The sequence below is a fragment of the Pseudoliparis swirei genome, chromosome 7, assembly GCF_029220125.1.
Source record: "Pseudoliparis swirei isolate HS2019 ecotype Mariana Trench chromosome 7, NWPU_hadal_v1, whole genome shotgun sequence".
Lineage (NCBI taxonomy): Eukaryota > Metazoa > Chordata > Actinopteri > Perciformes > Liparidae > Pseudoliparis > Pseudoliparis swirei.
The window spans coordinates 8,140,682-8,160,057 of NC_079394.1; the positions used below are offsets into that span (position 1 = coordinate 8,140,682).

Sequence of the window (19,376 nt, forward strand, 5' to 3'; positions counted from 1 at the left end):
CCATCTGGGCTGGGAGCACCAGGCTGGAGGAGGAAGCGACAGAGAGGATCTGCGCTGCTAAACGCTGTAAAATGGATGACGAGTTGGCGCATTTGTCATGCAGATAGTTGGTTTCATAAGCTCAGTTTTTGAGATATCTGTCTCTGCAATTTCTGCGACTACCATGGAGGTGAATGGAATTTAGTTTGTGATGCTATATTTATTTTTATTTATTTTATATTAATTTTCTGATTTATTTGATTATTATAATTTAGGATAGGAATATATAAGCATTTTTGCTTCGACCTATTCCTTTTCAGTTTTGTATATTATGTAGAATTGTATTGTATTGCAATGATTGACAGAATAAAATACACAACAACAACTACACAACAACAATGCTCACAGAGTAAAAAAAGAAAAAGGAAACAATACGTTTTTCCGCAAAGGATATCCCAGTTACTCTGGATAACTCATGGCCACATTAATGTGTCTGACCAGCAGGCCATAAGAAGACAATATTTAGTGAATGGAGGACAAAGAAAAGCAGAAAATCCTCCCAGTATAGGCTCTGGCAGCATGACATGTTTGGCATCTTGTGCTTCTAAAATCACTGAAACAGTTAATTATTTTGCAAAAATGTTGATAATTGATTACATTCTAGTTTGTTTCTTCTTTCTACTGAAGAAACCTAATGAGTTGATTCTCCATAGGAACAGAGTTCCTATGACAACACCAGCTTGATAATCTTATTTAATGTATTATTTCAATAATGTAAGCACCACAAAAAAAGTCCATTGAATTAGAGGGGGAGGGTGACATCTCCTAGACAACTGTCTCAAAACCAATCAAGCTAAAAACCATCTCTTAATAAGTGAGAATATAGTTGAAGCTTTTCATCCTTTTTTCTGTGTCATTTGAGTGCACCGACCCTTTGATACTGACAGCACTTTGTACCATGTCTGTGTTTCGGCCGGAACTTGTACCTGAGGCTGTTCTTTCTGTGCAGGGTCCAACCAGAGGGCACGTTCAGCTGATAATGGAGCGGCTCCTCCGCAGGGTGAACCGCACTGTCATCAGCATGGAGAGATCCTCCCCTCTCATTGTGAGACGCAACTTTGGTGTTAAAGCTGAAATACGTCCTTGACGACTACGTCCGCAGCGTTACTTTCCGTATTGACATCAAACAAACCTAAATACATTAGTTTACTATTCCTTTAAGAGTCATAACACAATATCAATCGATAACACCAATGCTCCTCTGCTGCAGGGCCAATATCTCGCCTGCATGACGGCCATCCTGAAGCAAATGGATGACATGCATTACGCCCACTACATCAGCACCTTCAAGACGAGACAGGACATCATTGTAAGTGTCCCGGTTCCTCCCCTGTTGGCTATATCTTGTCCTGAAGCATCTCATCAATAACAGACATTAAAACACCCGGGCCACTTACTGCTCCTAAAGGGAATATTGATTATAAGCATTTCATGAATGGATTGGACTTGCATGATGAGGATGTCAGGGGGTCTCTCCATTAGGCGATGGGAGCATTATGAATGCCTGACATGTGGCAGCGCCGCTTTGGATTTGCTTAGTTTGGATAAAGCGACAGTGTGCATACACTAGCAGTAAAGATTTTACTCCTGTGCTTCCCTCAGGACTTCCTCATGGAGACATTCATCATGTTTAAGGACCTCATGGGCGACGTCTTCCCCGCTGACTGGATGATCATGAACCTTGTTCAGATGCAGGTCTTCCTGAGGGCCATCGACCAGTACTCGGATGTCCTCAACATGTATTTTTTGGACGAGGCACATTTTGAACTCCAGGTGTGTCTTCGTCCTCCCCCGCCTGGGTGGAGGTTACATTTCTTATTTAACAGAAAATCGCAAGCTAGTGTTATGACAAGGTAATTATGGTATTAATATTTGAAAACCTTGCTCCCCTCGCAGCTGTGGAATCACTACTTTCATTTGACTGTGGCGTTCCTCACCCACAAGACACTGCAGCTGGAATCCTTCTCTCAGGAGAAACGAAATAAGATACTGAACAAGTGAGATCATTCACAATTCAATCCAAAGAGATTATTTCAAAGGAGAAAACTTAATTTAACAGTCTTTTGATTTAAATGTGCCACAGATATGGAGACATGAGGAAGCCTATTGGGTTTAAGATCAGAGATATGTGGTACAATCTGGGTGAGTATTTTGCACCGTCTGATAATGCTGCTATTACCATATAGTTTGTGGCATTGTTCATTCAGTGGCTGCCAGCGATGCGAGGGGAATAACAAGACAATATTTTCTTGCTTTCCCAGCGTGTTGTTGTTTTGTTAACCACATTATTAGATTCGTCCTCTGTTTGTTGAGAAATAGAGATGCAGCTTATTGCCTTTTCCAATCACACTATACTTCTGTGTGCTAATGTTTCGTTGTCCCTCAGGCCCCCACAAAATGAAGTTCATCCCAGCCATGGTCGGCCCCATTCTGAAGGTCACCCTGGTGCCGGAGCCGGAGCTGAGGAAGGCCACCATCCTCATCTTCTTTGACATGATGCAGTGCGAGCACAACTTCAGCCCCGGACGCACCTTTGAAAAGGTAAACACCTCCTCAGAAGTTCCGAACGTTGGTGTTTTGAGGCCCCTCTCGGCTCAGCGTGACCGTGTGTATGACGATGTCGTCTTTTTATTGCCCACTGTTTGCAGTTTGAGAACGAACTGATCACAAAATTGGACCAAGAGGTGGAAGGAGGCCTAGGGGATGAGCAGTACAAAGTCCTGCTGGAGAAAACGTGAGACAGAATATACTCTTTTTTTTTTATCTCTTAAAGGGATATTTTAGTTGTTTTGAAGTAAGGTAGTATGAGATACTTATCCATAGGAAGTACATCACCCACATTAGATGATGCAATGCAGTGATGTGGACGGGGGCAGCAGCAGCATGTACTTTAGACAACTAGACAAATATTATCTATGGTTCAATAACTCTGCTGGTGTCTCAGTCCACAGCTGTAGCTTTCTTTTCTTTATTTGCTTTCGTGCTGGTACTTCTGTCGGTTTCTCCAAACTCCATCTCCTGTCGGTAACTCACTGACTCTGGATAAGTACTTCACTTAACCCCGATTCAAACGAATCAAGCCATCCCTTTAAGTCCTACAACCCATCACAAATCTGTGTGTTCTCTGTGATGGGGAATTCACACAGCGAGTGCTTCTAAAAAGCAATGAAGGCATTTATGATTGTGTTTTTCCAAAAAGTTTGAATCAATAAATAACCCATAAAAAATAAGATTCTGAAAACTTTCTCGAACGTGCTCGTCGGGAGGAACGAAGACCGACGGAGTAGAAACCGCCGTTTACGTCGGGTTGTGCGTGCAGGTTGCTGGAACACTGCAAACGCCACCGCTACCTGTCGCAGTCCGGAGAGGAGCTGGCGCTGCTGCTGAGCAGCCTGCTGGAGAAGCTGCTGGCGTACCGCACCATCAGCCACGACGAGAGCCCCGAGCACCGCATGAGCTGCACGGTCAACGTGCTGGTAGGCCCCGCGCCGCATGTACCAAAGGGTTGACACTGTGTGTGTCTGTGTGTGTGTCTGTGTCTGTGTGTGTGTCTGTCTGTGTCTGTGTGTGTGTGTCTGTGTCTGTGTGTGTGTGTCTGTGTGTGTGTGTGTGTGTCTGTCTGTGTCTGTGTGTGTCTGTGTGTGTGTGTGTCTGTGTGTGTGTGTGTGTCTGTGTGTGTGTGTCTGTGTGTGTCTGTGTGTGTGTGTGTCTGTGTGTGTCTGTGTCTGTGTGTCTGTCTGTGTCTGTGTGTGTGTCTGTGTGTGTGTGTGTCTGTCTGTGTGTGTGTGTCTGTGTGTGTGTGTCTGTGTGTGTCTGTGTGTGTCTGTGTGTGTGCGTGTGTCTGTGTGTGTCTGTGTGTGTCTGTGTCTGTGTGTGTGTGTGTCTGTGTGTGTCTGTGTCTGTGTGTCCGTGTCTGCGTGTGTCTGTGTCTGCGTGTGTGTCTGTGTGTGTCTGTGTGTGTGTCTGTGTGTGTGTGTGTCTGTGTGTGTCTGTGTGTGTGTGTCTGTGTGTGTGTGTGTGTCTGTGTGTGTGTCTGTGTGTGTGTGTCTGTGTGTGTGTGTGTGTGTCTGTGTGTGTCTGTGTGTGTGTGTGTGTCTGTGTCTGTGTGTGTCTGTGTGTGTCTGTGTCTGTGTGTGTGTGTCTGTGTCTGTGTGTGTCTGTGTGTGTCTGTGTCTGTATCTGTGTGTGTCTGTGTCTGTGTCTGTGTGTGTCTGTGTGTGTGTGTCTGTGTGTGTGTGTGTGCGTGTGCACAAAGCCACGGCCTGTGCTGCTCTGAACATTGCTTCAGAGAAAATGTCTTGAGAGAATGTGCAATTAAGATGTTTTTGTTTTTTTTCTCTTCTAGAACTTCTACAAAGAAAAAAAGAGGGAAGACATTTACATCCGGTGAGTCCGAAAGAGACACGGAGCATCTGGCCCCTGGACCAAAGGGCCCGCTGGGTCTCACGAATGTGCTCTTGTGACCAGGTACTTGTACAAGCTGCGGGATCTGCACCTGGACTGTGAGAACTACACGGAGGCCTCCTACACGCTGCTCCTACATGCTGAATTATTGGAGGTCTCTGACACGTCCATGTCATTTTTTTTCACCCTCTAAAGATCCGATAATTTTTTATGTTTGAGCTATTTAACCCTTGTGTGTACTACATGCTCCCAAAAGTTCACCCGAGTGTTGATTTATGGTCATTTGCCTCCCCAGTGGTCTGACAAAGCCTGTGCACCTCATCTGATACCTGGAGATGGGGACCATGTATGGACTCAACAGGAGCTGAAAGAGAGGCTCATCCAGGAGATCATCTGCTACCTGGACAAGGGCAAGGTCAGTGTGAACTGCAGCGCACGGGAACTGGCGACAAACGCCTCCGATTGCCGTCGAAGCTCGCGTTGTGACAGCGGTGGGGAAGTTACTTCAGCTCCGTTGCGCCAGTCTTCAAATGCCTCACCGGCTCCCTCTCGCCGGCGAGGCGGCGGCTTAGCAAAGGACAGCCGTGGGAGCCAGATGGCCAAGTGCAGCTTGTGCGCCTGTGCTGTTTACTTTCAGTTTTAGTTGTTTGTCTCCTTTTAAGTGAGCGATGCGCATGTCTTTTCAGATGTGGGAGAAGGCCATCGAGCTGGGCAAGCAGTTGGCCAAGATGCACGAGAGCCACATGTTTGACTTCATGGAGCTGAGCCAGCTGCTGGTGAGCAGACGCACAAAGAAACACGTGGTCTTACGACCTCTGCAAAAGGATGCGGTATACAGCGATATGAAAACAAGCTAAATATGTTGTTATTACCTCCATGAAGATTTGTAAAATTATTCCGATGAATAGATGAGAATTGTGTTCAAAGTGCCCTCTGTTGAGACGGAGAAGAGATGTTAACTATTCAATCAACCAACATTGAGTCTGCTAATTTGATTCATGATGAATATTCCACATAAAATATCTAATTATTTAGTCTGATGGGGCTCCAATAATCTTTTCTCATAATTACTCAAAGATGTTATTGGAAGCCATTTATTATTAATGAGTTTTCTGACTACCGACAGACTATTTACAACAGAGTGTGTATGAATCAGAATTAAAATCTTCTTTGTCCTCTCCCACAGAAAAAGCAAGCCCAGTTTTATGAAAATATAATGCATGCAATGCGGCCGCAGCCCGAGTACTTTGCTGTGGGATATTATGGCCTTGGATTCCCTTCATTCCTCAGGGTGAGGAAATGATCATCTATTTATTACAAATACACAAAGACGTGCACGGTGCTCATGTTACGATCTGGCTTTCGGAAACATGTCATGTGCAATAATGTCGATAAAGCTGATTGGCTCTTTGATGAGACTGCGATGTGCACACCTCGTCTATTTTGGAAAATAAGCTTGATTGTAATTCTAGCTTTTTGTTGCGTTTCATTGGTTGTGCGCTCACTGGAATGTTCTGCCACAGAACAAGATGTTCATCTACCGAGGCAAGGAGTACGAGTGGCTCGAAGACTTCAGCCTAAGGCTGCTCTCTCAGTTCCTCAACGCAGAGCGGATGACCAGCACAGCGCCCCCTGGAGATGACATCAGCAACTCCACTGGACAGTGTATCCTTCTAGAAATGTTATTCGCCACACAAAGGCTATTTGTTTATCGTGTTATGTGTGCAGTATAGCTGCAGGGAATGCAGCCATGTGGACATTTGTTATGTTATGTTCTATACTTTGACAACTTTTGGATTAATTGTCCTACATCTCAAACACACGTCCGTGTCCCAAATACCTGCAACCTTTCATCCAGTGCCATCATCAGGCCGATATTTATTTGTCTGATGCTCTTACATTTAGCCGAAATAATTACGTTCCCAACATTTTTAAGGTGTGGTTATTGCTAATTGACAAATGTTAGAATGCTAAAAATGCAACATGAAATGGTGAACATGGCAGATGTTCAACCTGCTAAACATCAGCATGTTAACATTTTCATATGCTGAAGTCGGCATTAAAGAGGGACAGAGCTGCTAGAGTGGCACTAGACTTGTTTGGTAATTACAGATTCAAAACTATAATTTAGATTAGATTACATTAGATTTTCCTTTATTAGTCCCACAGTGGGGAAATTGCAGGATCACAGCAGCGGGTTCTCATTAGAGCAGGAGTAAAGATAAGAGATACAAATAAAATACAATAAAAATCTTAAATATACAGAGGAATACAAAATATATACACGGTAGTGATTAAAGTGACCCGTCAGCAGTGTTGAGTCTGTTAATCCGAATCGATGTAATTTTGCATTGCCTGCCTCTCCGCACCGTTCCCCGTCTTGTCCTGAGCTGAACTTCACAGACATCCAGTGCTTTACTGTCAAGCCCGTTCTCACCGTGCCGCAGCAGTTCAAAGACAAGGGGGTTCCAGAGCAGATATTAAAGTGCGCAATTGAACACTTAAAGGCTGATTTATCTTCTCGTGACGATCTTGGGATTTATAGTGCTCTGGTTAAACTGCAATATCGCTGCTGTCGTTCCCTGTGGTTTTGCAGCTACTACAGAACCAATGAAGTGGACCAGTTTAAGTATTCCAGGCCCTTCAGGAAAGGTGAAAAGGATCCAGACAATGAATTTGCAGTGAGCATTTTTTTAACATTTACTTCAAAGTGCTACGCTAACGTATAAACAACCCTGTGTCTGTGCATACTTCATTCTCAAGATTATTAAAGGCTTTAAAATGTCACCCGTTAATGATTTATTGGTATTTATTCTGCCCGACAGACCATGTGGATCGAGAGAACGACGTACATCACAGCCTATCGCTTCCCCGGGATCCTGAAATGGTTTGAAGTCAAGTCTGTCTCGGTGGTAAGAAGCCAACTCGACGATCGAACTTTGTTCTTATCGTTAGAAAATGGATTCTTTGTAATATTGATCATTCTCCCGATGTGCAGGAGGAGATTAGTCCTTTGGCGAACGCCATAGAGACCATGGAGATGACTAATGAAAAGCTGAGTAACCTCGTGCAACAGCAGGCATGCGATCGCTCGCTGTCCATCAACCCGCTGTCCATGTTGCTCAGCGGCATCGTTGACCCAGCTGTCATGGGCGGCTTCTCCAACTATGAGAAGGTTTGGCGTTTTTTTTTTTTTCACGTGACCATTTTTCCGCAAATGGATAAATAAATACAGGCAAGTGAGAGGACAGAGTCCGACGACTTCTGCGCTGCACTCACTTGTTACATTTGAGCCGTTTGCTAAGTCAGGTTCTGTTTGTGTGCACAGTTGGCAAATAATTCATTTTGGAATTTAAAAAAAAAACATTGCCAAAATACACTAATAACCGATAAATCATGACAACTGCAAAATGTGTAAATCGTGTTTCCTCTCGGAGGCGTCTGGCCTCAAGCCTGTCTCGAGCGACACATTTGTATTCATACGGGAACCCCAGTGGCTCGCAGCTATATTTGAGTGAGTTTGTTTCAAAAGCTGCCCAATTTGCATCCTCTTCAGGCATTCTTCATAGACGCCTACATCCAAGAGCACCCAGAGGATCACGAGCAAATCGAGGTCCTTAAGCAGCTCATCGCCCTGCAGGTAAACTCCCTTCCGCCGTCATTGTCATTGACACTGGCCTCAAAGCTGAACATGTGTCATACTTAAGCGCCCGTCTCGCCCTCTAGATCCCTCTGTTGGCGGATGGGATTCGTATCCACGGGGAGAAGACGACGGAGCAGCTGAAGCCGCTGCACAACCGTCTGGTGACTTGTTTTCAAGACCTCCGGGAGAAAGTGGAGAAGCATTACGGCGTCATAACCTTGGTGCGTTGCCAGCCGCTAACTCAATTTGACGTCGGAGGGGGCCAACTCCTGCGATTGGCCCTCTTGCCTTCCTATCAAACGCTTCTCATTCAAAGCAGAGCGCCCGGGATATTAGGACCAGGGATGTTGAGCCGGTCCGTTGCAACCCCGGTTTTGTCTGTCGCTGCTCTTCCCGTGTTAAGATTCCCCCGATGATGCTTCATCCCATTTGTGTGTCCCAGCCCTGCTCGCTCACCGAGAGGAAGAAGAGTCGCGTGGGCTCCGCCGTGATGCCCTACATCCTGTCCTCCACCCTGCGGCGCATGTCGACCGTCTCGACCGTCTCCAACGCCTCCTCGGGCCTCTCCAGCGGCTCGGCATCCTCGGATGGACCGTCCTGCAATTCCTCCCACGAGTCAGTCCCCCGCATCCTCTCCTCGCTCCCTTCGTCTGCTCGTCCCCTTGTCATCGCGCTGCCGTCACAACAGCGAGCGGTTTCTTCAAACGCAGATTTGTGTCTTTGCTCCGGTCAAACTGACGTGATTGTACATCTCTCTGCATCTCTCTCCCCAACCCCCGATTATTCACAAACAGTTCCTTGTTGTCCCGTCCCAGCGACCGCAGGGCCTCCGTTCTGTCCCGCTTTGAGGACGACAACCGGATTGCTCGAAAGAACAGGAAGGATTGGAGCGTCAGCAAATCCCAGGTCCTCCTGGAGAGGCCGTCGGATGCAGATGAGGTGAGGCCTCGTGGCCAGGTGTTATTTATTTATATATATATATAGGATCTGCTAGTTTCATTTCCGTGACAACACACTTCCCCTCAGGTGATTATTCTTCTCTTACTCAGATGTGAATTGGAAGTTGCTCCATTCTGCTTGTAGCCGATATCTCTGCTTTCCTGTGTTTGCCCCAGACTCATCCGGAGAAGCAGCAGAGACCAAAGAGTTTACAGTTGGGGGACCGGCGGCTCACCCTCTCCCTGTTCCACGGGGCTTCATCCCAGCTCAGCTTGTCCAACCCTCTCAGCCCTCTCCCAGCCTCTCCACAGACACCTCGCACACCACGCAGCTCCAGTGCGTAGCAGAAAGCGCCCCGAACACGGCACGCCGTCATTCTAGTTTCACTTCAAAATATGCCTTGCACACAGAAAAGGAAGAATACCTCACAGACTCACTTTGAATAAGCACAGTTTGGTCTTCAGCCCTAATCAGGTCACACACTCACACACGGGCGTATATTCACAGATGCATGCGGTCTGAAATGCTTTCCCTTCTTCTCTCCTGTGATAGGTTATTCATCGCTCCTCAGTGACAACGATGTCAATACCAACGACACCCCGGGGTCCCCCCCACCCATGCCGCCGAAGAAACACCCGCACGAGATTGACAACTTTGGGTTCTCTTCGGAGGTACATCTGCTCGGAGAAAATAGCAACCCCCATGCTGATGCATATTTAATGACGTGTAAACGTTATAATATTCAGTTTTTATGATTTGTATTTGAAGTCGTAACATTAAACTCTCTTCTCTCTTCTCCCCACAGTTCACTCCTCCGCTACCGATGAAAATTGAGAGCAAGCCTCCTCCTCCGCCTCCGAAGACTCGGAAGTCGTTGCTCCCCACATATGATCACACGCCCCACTAAGGCGACACCGACACATCATTCTCTGGTGTCGCTGTGATGAAAGCGCAGGTGCAGGACGAATGCAAGATTTTCAGCGGGAAAACCCAAATTTTTCGGATGCAAGTCACTAATAACTCCGAGCAGTTGTCGCAGATTTTTTGTTTTTAAGCCACGAGGAAGGTTATATTGATTATAAGTGGGGGTTATTTTTTTTCGATATATAAAAGGGTACTACTGTGCAAAAATGGAAATATGATTTTGGGTAACTAAGGCCAGCAAGTCCTTGTGCTTTTTAAGAGTGAATGAAACACAAGATGCTTCTTTCTCTTGAAGAAAAGCCAGTATGTTGTACAGACTTTAATCACTCGCAGGGAAAAACGAATGACCAACGCTGCAATGTAATATTTAGCTTTTATGTGCTGGAGTAACACTGGATGACTTCTTTCCCCCCCCAAGCTGTTTACCGTCATTCCATATTTTAACAAGCGAAAGCTGCATTAGACACTCGTCACACGTTATCAAGCACAGGGACCACAGTGTACAGAATGCAACCGTGAGTTTGAAATGTAGTTATGTAGTGTGTAACAATATGATCAAACCCATTTTCCCAAACCACAATGTTCTCGAGACACTGGATGGCATTTATGAATGTGTTGAAGAGTATGCATTTATTTTTTTATGTGTCGTATGACCTGGATACTGTAACTGATGCTTCCAAACCTGCATCACGTTGATGTTGGTGTTCAGTGGAAGTCCATTTTTCTTTTAAGGGATCACGTGGCATTTTGGGAAATACGCTCCCTTGCCGAGAGTTAGATGAGAAGCTGGATGGACTCTGGCGTCTGTCTGGTCCTCACGAAGCTGCAGCACGCCTGTCTTTGCATGAAGGTAACACAATCTGCCTACCAGCCCCGAGACTTACTAATTAACATGATTGTTATTGCAATGCGTTCCCCGTCTGTATGCTAAGTTAAGCTAACGGCAGCGGGCTCTAGCTGTTCTTTTGTGCCATATCGATCTTTCTCATCTTATTCCTGGCATAAAGTAAATAAGCGCGCTCCACAAAATGTCAAACACGCCCTCAAAAGAACCCAAAACGCTGTACGGTGCAGGCATAAATGCCTTTGGATTTCACTTTAGTATTTCTGGATTTTATCTGCAGATTCTCTTTATGATCAATTAATTATTGAAATTTAAATTATTGCTATACCGTCATTTGAATTTTCCCGTTCTGCACATACAGTGTGTAGAGAAATGTGTTTTTATGCAGCATCAAAAAGTCTAATTTCAACATACTGCTTTACTGCTGGCTGCTTACATTTTTATAAAAAGACGCAATACAATGTACGTGCAGAGAGAGATAAAACTATGCACGTCAACTTGTTTGAAAAATGATCAAATGTCAGTATTTTATTTTTAGATCTTAAATTGTTTCACAAGGGATTCACTTATTTTGTACGGTACACATTTCTTGACAACACATGTCAACAACATTGTGTACAAACAATGCCTCAAGAGATATATAATGATCTTTTTTATGAACAAGCTGTTGTTGACTGAACAAAAATAAAGAATTATTAAAAGACCACAAATTCTTGGTTCCATTGATTGTTTCAGAAATGCATCTTCATCTCTTCACCGGTCCGGTCCACACAGTGAACACAGATTACTCTCTGGAACCTGGCGCTCACACAGATATTTGGACACTGCTGATAGTGTGAAAAATATTCCATTAAATCTCAAAACATCCAACAAACTGGTGTGAACTAGTGATTTATGCATTATTAAATGCATTAGAGTTGGTGTAGGAAAATTAAGCCGGAGATAATTAAAAAAAAGGCATCATCTATTCTGGGGACTGGGAGGAGTTGAGATGTTTATGGGAGTTAAGTGTTTTTTCTAATCTTTCATTGCTAATGGTCGGTTCCTTCCTGTCCGACATGGAAGTATGTGATAGCACTCTTCAAATCTCAGGAGCAACGAGCATTTGAAGGGATGTTCACCGATGTAAGGAGAGCAGCGTTGCGAACTGTCAGCTTTGGCTGGATGCACAGGAACATCTCCATGGAAACGATCTCCATATCGTCGACATGTTTACAGCTCCATGCGGGACGGAATCCAAGGACACCAACACAACAGTCTCGTTATTTTCATGTTCATGGCAGGCGTCTTTCCAGCCCCCTCTTAACTGTGACACATAGTGTCTACATTTGAGTTTATATGGAGGTCTCACACACACACACACACACATTCCATTACCTTGAGAAAAAAGATAAAGCAGTCGGAAAGTTTTTTTCCCAGGCGATTGAAAAAAAGATGGTTTTCAAATTCACAAGTCAGGGGGAAATATACTTACTATATGTATACAGCAGCTATAGTGATACGTGTTTTTTTTTATTTAGATTGTAAATTCAAAAACCTGCTGTTAATACTTAATAATTACCGGCTGCACAACAAACTGCAGTAGATCGCTGCAGATCTTGGCACACTCGGCACTTTATTTTCCTGGACACTTTAACCTGCTGGAAATTCACTTTGGACACTGCCTTGTGTATATATTTAGTTTCCTCTGTATATTTAGTATTTAGTAGTGTTATTGTGTTCTTTGTTTTATTTTTATCTTTTATTAATACTCTAATGTGCACCCGCTGCTGTAATCCTGAAATGTCCCCACTGTGGGACTAATAAAGGGATAGCTAATCTAATCAAATCTAAAATAATCTAATCTAATCTTAACACACTGAGGATAAATCGGCCGTTCCTAAGCTTTTAGTTTGACCTCTTCTAATCAGTCAGATGTGTTAGCAGTTCCACCAAAGAGACATTTGCCCTCCAGAAGTCTCACATATTAATTATTCAGTCAGATTTGTTTTATGACATTTTGAACTCAACGACCTGACTCTGTAGTCTGCTGCTGTGAGGGTGGAGCTAGTAAACTTGCAAATTACACTCAGTAAAAAGATACTGGAACATGGAACAGATGAAAACAGTGATGGAACAGTGTTGACAATGTCACAGCCTAGGGGAGGCATTTTCTGCAGAAGGGTACCTTGAGATTTTGAAATGTTTTTATTACTTATAATAAAACATTTTACATTGTTGAATTGATACTTATATATATATATATATTAAAAGTGTTGCTTAGATCAGAAAACTTGGGATTCAACGAGCCATTGAGATTTGGTAATTTTATTTAAGTCACATCCCAATTGAGTATTTACCCCCGGCACGTCCCCTTTAAGAAAAGGATCTAAAAATACTTTTCACTGCCATTTCCCAAGCAAGTATTAAGATATAGAGAATACTGTGATTGCATTGTATTACATCCATATTAGCCAGTATGTTATCATGCTGTACTGTTTTTGCACTTGTCATGCCAGCCCAAGTGCCTCCAACAGAGAGGGCTGGAAGCCAAGGCCCCGCAGGCCAATTTAAGACCCCCGCATCAAAGCAGGATTTGCCCTTTCTTATTCTGTCCATTCAGCCATAGGAGGCATCTCCATCTTCTGTGTGGAGTGGGATTAGCTGCACTATTGTATCTCTGCTTTGAACCTCAATTGGTGATGCCAGGGGGGCGAGATCTAATGGAGCATTGCGAAGAGGTCTGCTGACTTCTTTTTAAACCCTATTTACACAGGGTAGGTTCGCTGGTAGGGAACTTTTCAGGAACGCCCAACTTCACACCCACGCCAAAGTTTGCAGTCACACACAATCACACTCGGGAGCTGTCGAGCACAGACGTGCACGCGCTGTGTCGAGGCACCGATGAACAGATACGCGAGAGGAGGTGGTGATTAAGTGCTGCAGGAGTTCGGATTGGCAACCTTCCGGTCGTGAGCCGGCTCCTGTGGTCCCTGTGTTTATAGCTTAAACTATCTGCCACCAGGCTCAGGAAAAAACTCTTAAAACCTCTGTGATGGAAAAAAAGAAGAAAGAATTCAGGTTGTGATCACATGTAAATTTTTTAAAACATTTTTAGATGGGTGTTACATCATGTCCGGGCGGCCACGCTTTGGGATCTATTTTACGGGCCTGAAATATTAATATAGATTTCAGTGTGACGAGCGTGTGATTTGGAGGCTGGTTACACGGCCGCTGCTACTAACACAGCTCAAATACCGTATTGATGTCAGACATTGGAATTGATATTCATAGAGCAGGACACTCGTCATTTACGTTGCTGTAGTGTTATGGAATAATAGGGTTTTGAGACCGTTGTATCTTTAAGAATCTTTTATTGGCTTAACCATACATAACACTGAGACTGACTGGATATGGGCAACTCCAAGAGCGGACTGCCGACTGTACACGCCCCCCTCTGATAACACGTACCTTCGTATCACTCCGCATGTCTATAAAGTAGTACCATTACATTACAATTGCTACCACAAAAGATCAAATAATATGTTACTTCAAAGCTTTAAAGACGTTTTACCAATTGATTTCAGCACACGGTAGCTTCTCAGGTTTTACCTTTAGCAGCAGTGCCGGGTTCGGCCTTTTGTTCAGGCACCTTCAGACAAGACAAACATGGATATTGATCCAGGCCGACGTTGAACTCGCGTATCAGAGCTTTCCAGAAAGTCTTTTTCCCGTAGATCAGCACCATGGCGGCGACCGTGGTGTAGATGGACGTGAATAAGAACGTGAGCGTGATGATGTTCTCGTGGTTCACCGCTATCTGGCAGTTGACGTACAGGTCTATCGCGAGGAAGAGGATGAAGACGGCCACGAGAGACAGCGCCATCTTGATCACCCTCATCTGAGAGCCCAGCTTTAGCCCGTGGGCTCCGTTGGAGCTGGCTTTCATGTGGCGGAGATGGATCGCCAAGTGGAGGGAGATGGAGACGCAGCATTTCACCATGATCACCCCGGGCAGCACGTCAGCCAGGAGCAGATACAGCGCTTCGTAGGCCTTGCCGGAGGGGGTGTCGGGCATTAAGACGCCACAGTCTCTGTTCTCCACGGTGACGTTGTCGGAGTGGAACACCACCAGCATCGGCATGCAGGTGCCCAAGCCGCACAGAGGGATGAGAATCACAGCCAAGCTCACGTGTTTGAGGATGGCAGCCTGGATGTGTGTGTAGCATTGGTTGGGTGCGGTCACCAGCTTGGTGCTGTAGTAGAAAGTGAGGAAACTGGTCATCCACATGATGGTGAACTTGAGGCTGAAGATTAAAAGCAGCATGACGGTGTAGGGCAACTCGCTGATGAGGCACTTGTTGTCCACCTCGTCCATGGTCATCCAGAAGTAGCAGACCAGCTGGTGAGCCACGCTGGCTAGCGACAGAGCCAGGATGATGGTTTCACTGGGACTCCACTTCTTCTTCTGCCTGTAGTTCCACAGACTCATCAACAAGATGTAAACATTAAAGAAGACAGTGGTGACAGCCACCAGACCGGTCATTACCCAGAGGGACAGTTTATTTAACCCGTACATTGTAATAATCTTTATCGCAAACACATCTGCGATCTTCAAGAGAATAACTTATCCCACGCACTCAGCGGCGCGGGGGGCTCGGAAGTCTTTTGCTTTTGCCGTGTTCAAACAGACGGCAAGAAGACAAAAAGATAGACACACACACTCCAACCCAGAGGAGTCTTCATTTCACTTTGGTGGTGTGGCCTGGGGGAAAGATGTACACATTTAGTTTCTGTAATGCATGCAAACAATCTAAGTAGGCTTAATTCACATTTTTATTCTTAATCTCTATTATGGTTTATAATTTATGTAACATTTACAATATGGATGGTCAAATGCAAAACAACTGAAGTAAGGAGGTTGGAGAAATTAGAGTTTATGAAACATCCATTTTTACCTCAAATGTAAGTCCCACGGCTCACTGCGCCTGCTCGTCATTCCATTGCTTCGCCTGCCTCCACGTCTTTGGCTGCAATAGAGGAGTCCTTTGTTTTATTTTGTTTATCCCTGCAGCGTCAAGTGGTCTGCACAACGCTCTCAGCAAGGTGGAATCCTCTGATTTACATGTTCTTTGAGTGGGATTTATATATCGGCCTTGGATATGATTTGCATTAGTTACGACCACGGGTAGTGGTGACCGTGTATTTGCATCGGCGCAGGGTGTTCAGGATATGAGCTCGTTACCAATATCCGGTGACTTTACTGTCTGTCATTCAGCGCAGCATTACAGCTCAGCCCGTCCGCAGACCACACTCTGGACCGCATGCAGATGGTTAGTCCTGCGGCTGGGACATTTACAAACACCAAACCACACACACACACACTCACACACACACACACACTCTTACACACGCACATTAACACACACACTCACCCACACACACTCACTCACTCACACACATACACACTCACACACACACACTCTTACACACGCACATTAACTCACACACACTCACCCACACACACACATACACACTCTCTCACACACACACATACACACACACACACACACACACCTCTCTCCTGGCCTCACCATACCATGGTTTCTGACCCTGATCCTTTCCCGGTGAAAAGTCCCAGAAGTTAGAGGCAGCAGGTGGCAGTGGTTCTATACTGGTCTGGTGCAATGGTTCTCCACTGGTCTCGGGCAGTGGTTCTATACTGGTCTGGTGCAATGGTTCTCCACTGGGTTCTCCACTGATCTGGGCCAGTGGTTCTCCACTGGTCCGGGGCACTGGTTCTCCACTGGTCTGGTGCAATGGTTCTCCACTGGTCTGGTACACTGGTTCTCCACTGGTCTGGGGCAGTGGTTCTATACTGGTCTCGGGCAGTGGTTCTATACTGGTCTGATACAATGGTTCTCCACTGGTCTGGACCAGTGGTTCTCCACTGATCTGGGGCAGTGGTTCTCCACTGGTCTGGTACACTGGTTCTCCACTGGTCTGGGGCAGTGGTTCTATACTAGTCTGGTGCAATGGTTCTCCACTGCTCTGGTGCAATGGTTCTATACTGGTCTAGTGCAATGGTTCTCCACTGGTCTGGGGGTAGTGGTTCTCCACTGGTCTGGCTGGGACCAGGGGTCCGCCGGGGAGTCACCGACAGGACACAGGGAGTCAGCGAAGGGAGCCGGCCGGGCCGTGACAGGACACGGGGAGCGGGAGTGGACGAAGGGAAACAAGGTCCAGGGTTCTGCCGGGGTGTATATATATAATATATATATAAACCGTAATATATTATACAGTCTTGTACTATGTTTTTCACTGAAAAAGACTTTCATTAGGTTTACAGTAGAACTGCTGCTTTTACTAAACATACCGTAATGTATTATTCGCGTCACTTAAGTTTATTACGGTAAAGTTCTGGCAACCGCAGCTGCCGGTAATTCACCGTATATTTCACACTTTATTATTATTATTTTTTTACAGTGTATATATATTTACGTACTTGCCGTTGAAACAAAAGTTTCTGAAGCAGAGGAACAAAAATGTTGTTCGGAGAAAAGTTGTGCTTCTAATATAGTTTATTTTATTTTTTCGCTGAGGTGCCTTCAGGTGTCCGACCTCAATGTGGGACAGATGGACTGTAGATTATATTTATAGTATAATGCAGTTTATTGCAGATTACTGGAAAGCAGCAGAATCCCCAAAAGGAGTCTGGAGTGTGAATAGAGTCCATGCAGCTGCACGTAGTTGTGTACTTCTACTGAGTATTGTGTGTACAATGACATCATGTACACAAATGACATCATGTACACATTATGTACATCTCAATTATTATTCCATTCATTTTCATTTAATCTCATTAACAGAATTCCTTATTCTTTTAGATAAAAAAAAAATCTTCTTCCCAAATGCACACTCACACACCTACACACACACTCACACAGACACTCACACTGGCACATACGCACTCTTACACACACTGACACACACACACACACACAAATACACTCACACAAACACACACACACTCACTCACACAAACACACAGACACACACCCACTCACACACATTCACGCAAATACAAACACACACAGACACACAAAAACACTCACACACACACACACACCACTATTTACCTGATAAGAAAAGAAAATCTCCTGTGAATCACCTGAGGAGTCTTTTTAGTAGTTTGTACATTCAAGGAAACTGTCTTCGTAGAAAGACTTGACTTAAGACAGAGACAGACTTACTCGATTGCTTACACATTTTTTGAAAGCATGCCTCGTTTTCTCAAAACTCTAAACACAAATCCCAAAACCACTCACACAAAATGCAAAACCCTTTATATCTCCTGCAAAATGCAACTTTGCTTTCAAAACAGTGTTATGTCACCTCAAAAGGGTATTTTGTTTTCAAATGACAAACACAGCCCATTATATGAGTAGACATTCTGAGCATCGATTGAACACTGATGTGCTCAATGGAAAACACTACGATGAAATGGGAAAACACCAGTATGAAGGCCTTATCAGGAGCATTATGCCTTTTCATGTCCAGTGGTACTGAACGCTTTCCCCTGTTGTAAAATATTGTAAATGTATAGTGTTTTAACTCAAAATATAAAACAACACACAAATATACAACAAAAATGTTTCTTTCTTTTTTATAATTGTTTCACAGAATAAACAATAGAAAATAGACCACAACAGTCAACAAAAAAAGAAAGAAAAGTGTAAATAAAAAAGGACGAAAAAATGTGTCTTCGTCCTGTCGTCGGTTCCTGTCTGGCCACAGGACCTCATCAACATCCTCCTCCTCTTCCAACTCTTCCTCCTCCTCTTCCACCTCTTCCTCCTCTTCCTCGTCCTCGTCCTCTTACCCTTACTCCTCTGCCTCTCTAGTCTCCTCTACCTTCCATGTTTTCATCCATTCTTCTTCAAATCAGGAGGTCACCTGTGGCCCTTATATTGCTAAAGCCTTGATTCCAAATTGCACAACAGCCGTGGAAATGGAAGTTTTGCCAATTGAATAGCAGTGTGTTCTGTCTGAACACAAGGAGGTGTGGCATTGATGAAGTGTGCAAAGTAGAGAGGATGGTGTTTAGTGTTTTGAAGAAAGTGTGGCTAACAATTGAAATCTGTGTCTAAAGCAGATAATTGTGCTTATAGTTTAGCAGAATTGGTTTAGGGAGTTGGCACATGAGTTACAGGTTGTGGTTATTGTGTTATAAGTTCCAGTTTTTGTGTGTAATCAATTGAGAAAAACTGTAAGACAGAGACAGACTTAAATCATAATGTTTATATTTCATTTATATTTGAGTTTGCTTGTTTTATTGTAATTACATTAGCATTTAAAACTCTTCATGGCATGTTTTTCTTTGTGAATAACACCTTAACTTAGCAAAAATAAATAGTTGTTTTAATACCAAACAATCCAAAGCCAAACTTCAAAATCAAGGCGCCGCCTGTTTGCACATTTTGATGAAGAAACTCTTTGAATCTAGACGTAAAAGAACACTCTGCCAACAAGTTCTGCCATCTAACACCTATTATTATAAAAGGAGAAATTACCTGGGTAGATTATTTGTAATAAATGATTGTG

At 44.4% G+C, this 19,376-nt stretch overlaps 2 protein-coding genes across 6 annotated transcripts in view; one reads left to right on the forward strand and one right to left on the reverse strand.

The window, feature by feature from the left end:
- dock5 (dedicator of cytokinesis 5) overlaps positions 1-11,508 on the forward strand; it is a 29,997-nt gene extending 18,489 nt beyond the window's left edge. For 3 of the 5 annotated variants that reach the window (XM_056418823.1, XM_056418826.1, XM_056418827.1), the window contains 24 exons: positions 989-1,084; positions 1,250-1,348; positions 1,642-1,812; positions 1,936-2,036; positions 2,123-2,181; positions 2,426-2,580; positions 2,688-2,773; positions 3,359-3,515; positions 4,385-4,425; positions 4,507-4,597; positions 4,739-4,858; positions 5,130-5,219; positions 5,630-5,734; positions 5,967-6,108; positions 6,847-6,928; positions 7,040-7,124; positions 7,269-7,355; positions 7,442-7,618; positions 8,000-8,083; positions 8,170-8,307; positions 8,529-9,025; positions 9,202-9,361; positions 9,578-9,696; positions 9,831-9,934. In XM_056418823.1, the coding sequence (XP_056274798.1) occupies positions 989-1,084; positions 1,250-1,348; positions 1,642-1,812; positions 1,936-2,036; positions 2,123-2,181; positions 2,426-2,580; positions 2,688-2,773; positions 3,359-3,515; positions 4,385-4,425; positions 4,507-4,597; positions 4,739-4,858; positions 5,130-5,219; positions 5,630-5,734; positions 5,967-6,108; positions 6,847-6,928; positions 7,040-7,124; positions 7,269-7,355; positions 7,442-7,618; positions 8,000-8,083; positions 8,170-8,307; positions 8,529-9,025; positions 9,202-9,361; positions 9,578-9,696; positions 9,831-9,852 (2,964 nt within the window). In that variant the 3' untranslated portion in view covers positions 9,853-9,934. Of the gene's footprint in view, positions 1-988; positions 1,085-1,249; positions 1,349-1,641; positions 1,813-1,935; positions 2,037-2,122; positions 2,182-2,425; positions 2,581-2,687; positions 2,774-3,358; positions 3,516-4,384; positions 4,426-4,506; positions 4,598-4,738; positions 4,859-5,129; positions 5,220-5,629; positions 5,735-5,966; positions 6,109-6,846; positions 6,929-7,039; positions 7,125-7,268; positions 7,356-7,441; positions 7,619-7,999; positions 8,084-8,169; positions 8,308-8,528; positions 9,026-9,201; positions 9,362-9,577; positions 9,697-9,830 lie in introns of all 5 variants that reach the window. The other 2 variants (XM_056418824.1, XM_056418825.1) reach the window with 2 other exon arrangements.
- Positions 11,509-14,373: 2,865 nt separating this feature from the next.
- On the reverse strand, positions 14,374-15,351 carry LOC130197401 (uncharacterized). The gene has a single exon (XM_056420063.1). It carries the CDS (start codon positions 15,349-15,351, stop codon positions 14,374-14,376), a length of 978 nt encoding a protein of 325 aa, XP_056276038.1.
- Between the last annotated feature and the right edge of the window lie 4,025 nt (positions 15,352-19,376).

Excerpts from the sequence above, each read along its gene's own strand:
- LOC130197401 (XM_056420063.1), bottom strand. The coding sequence starts at position 15,351 with ATGTACGGGTTAAATAAACTGTCCCTCTGGGTAATGACCGGTCTGGTG.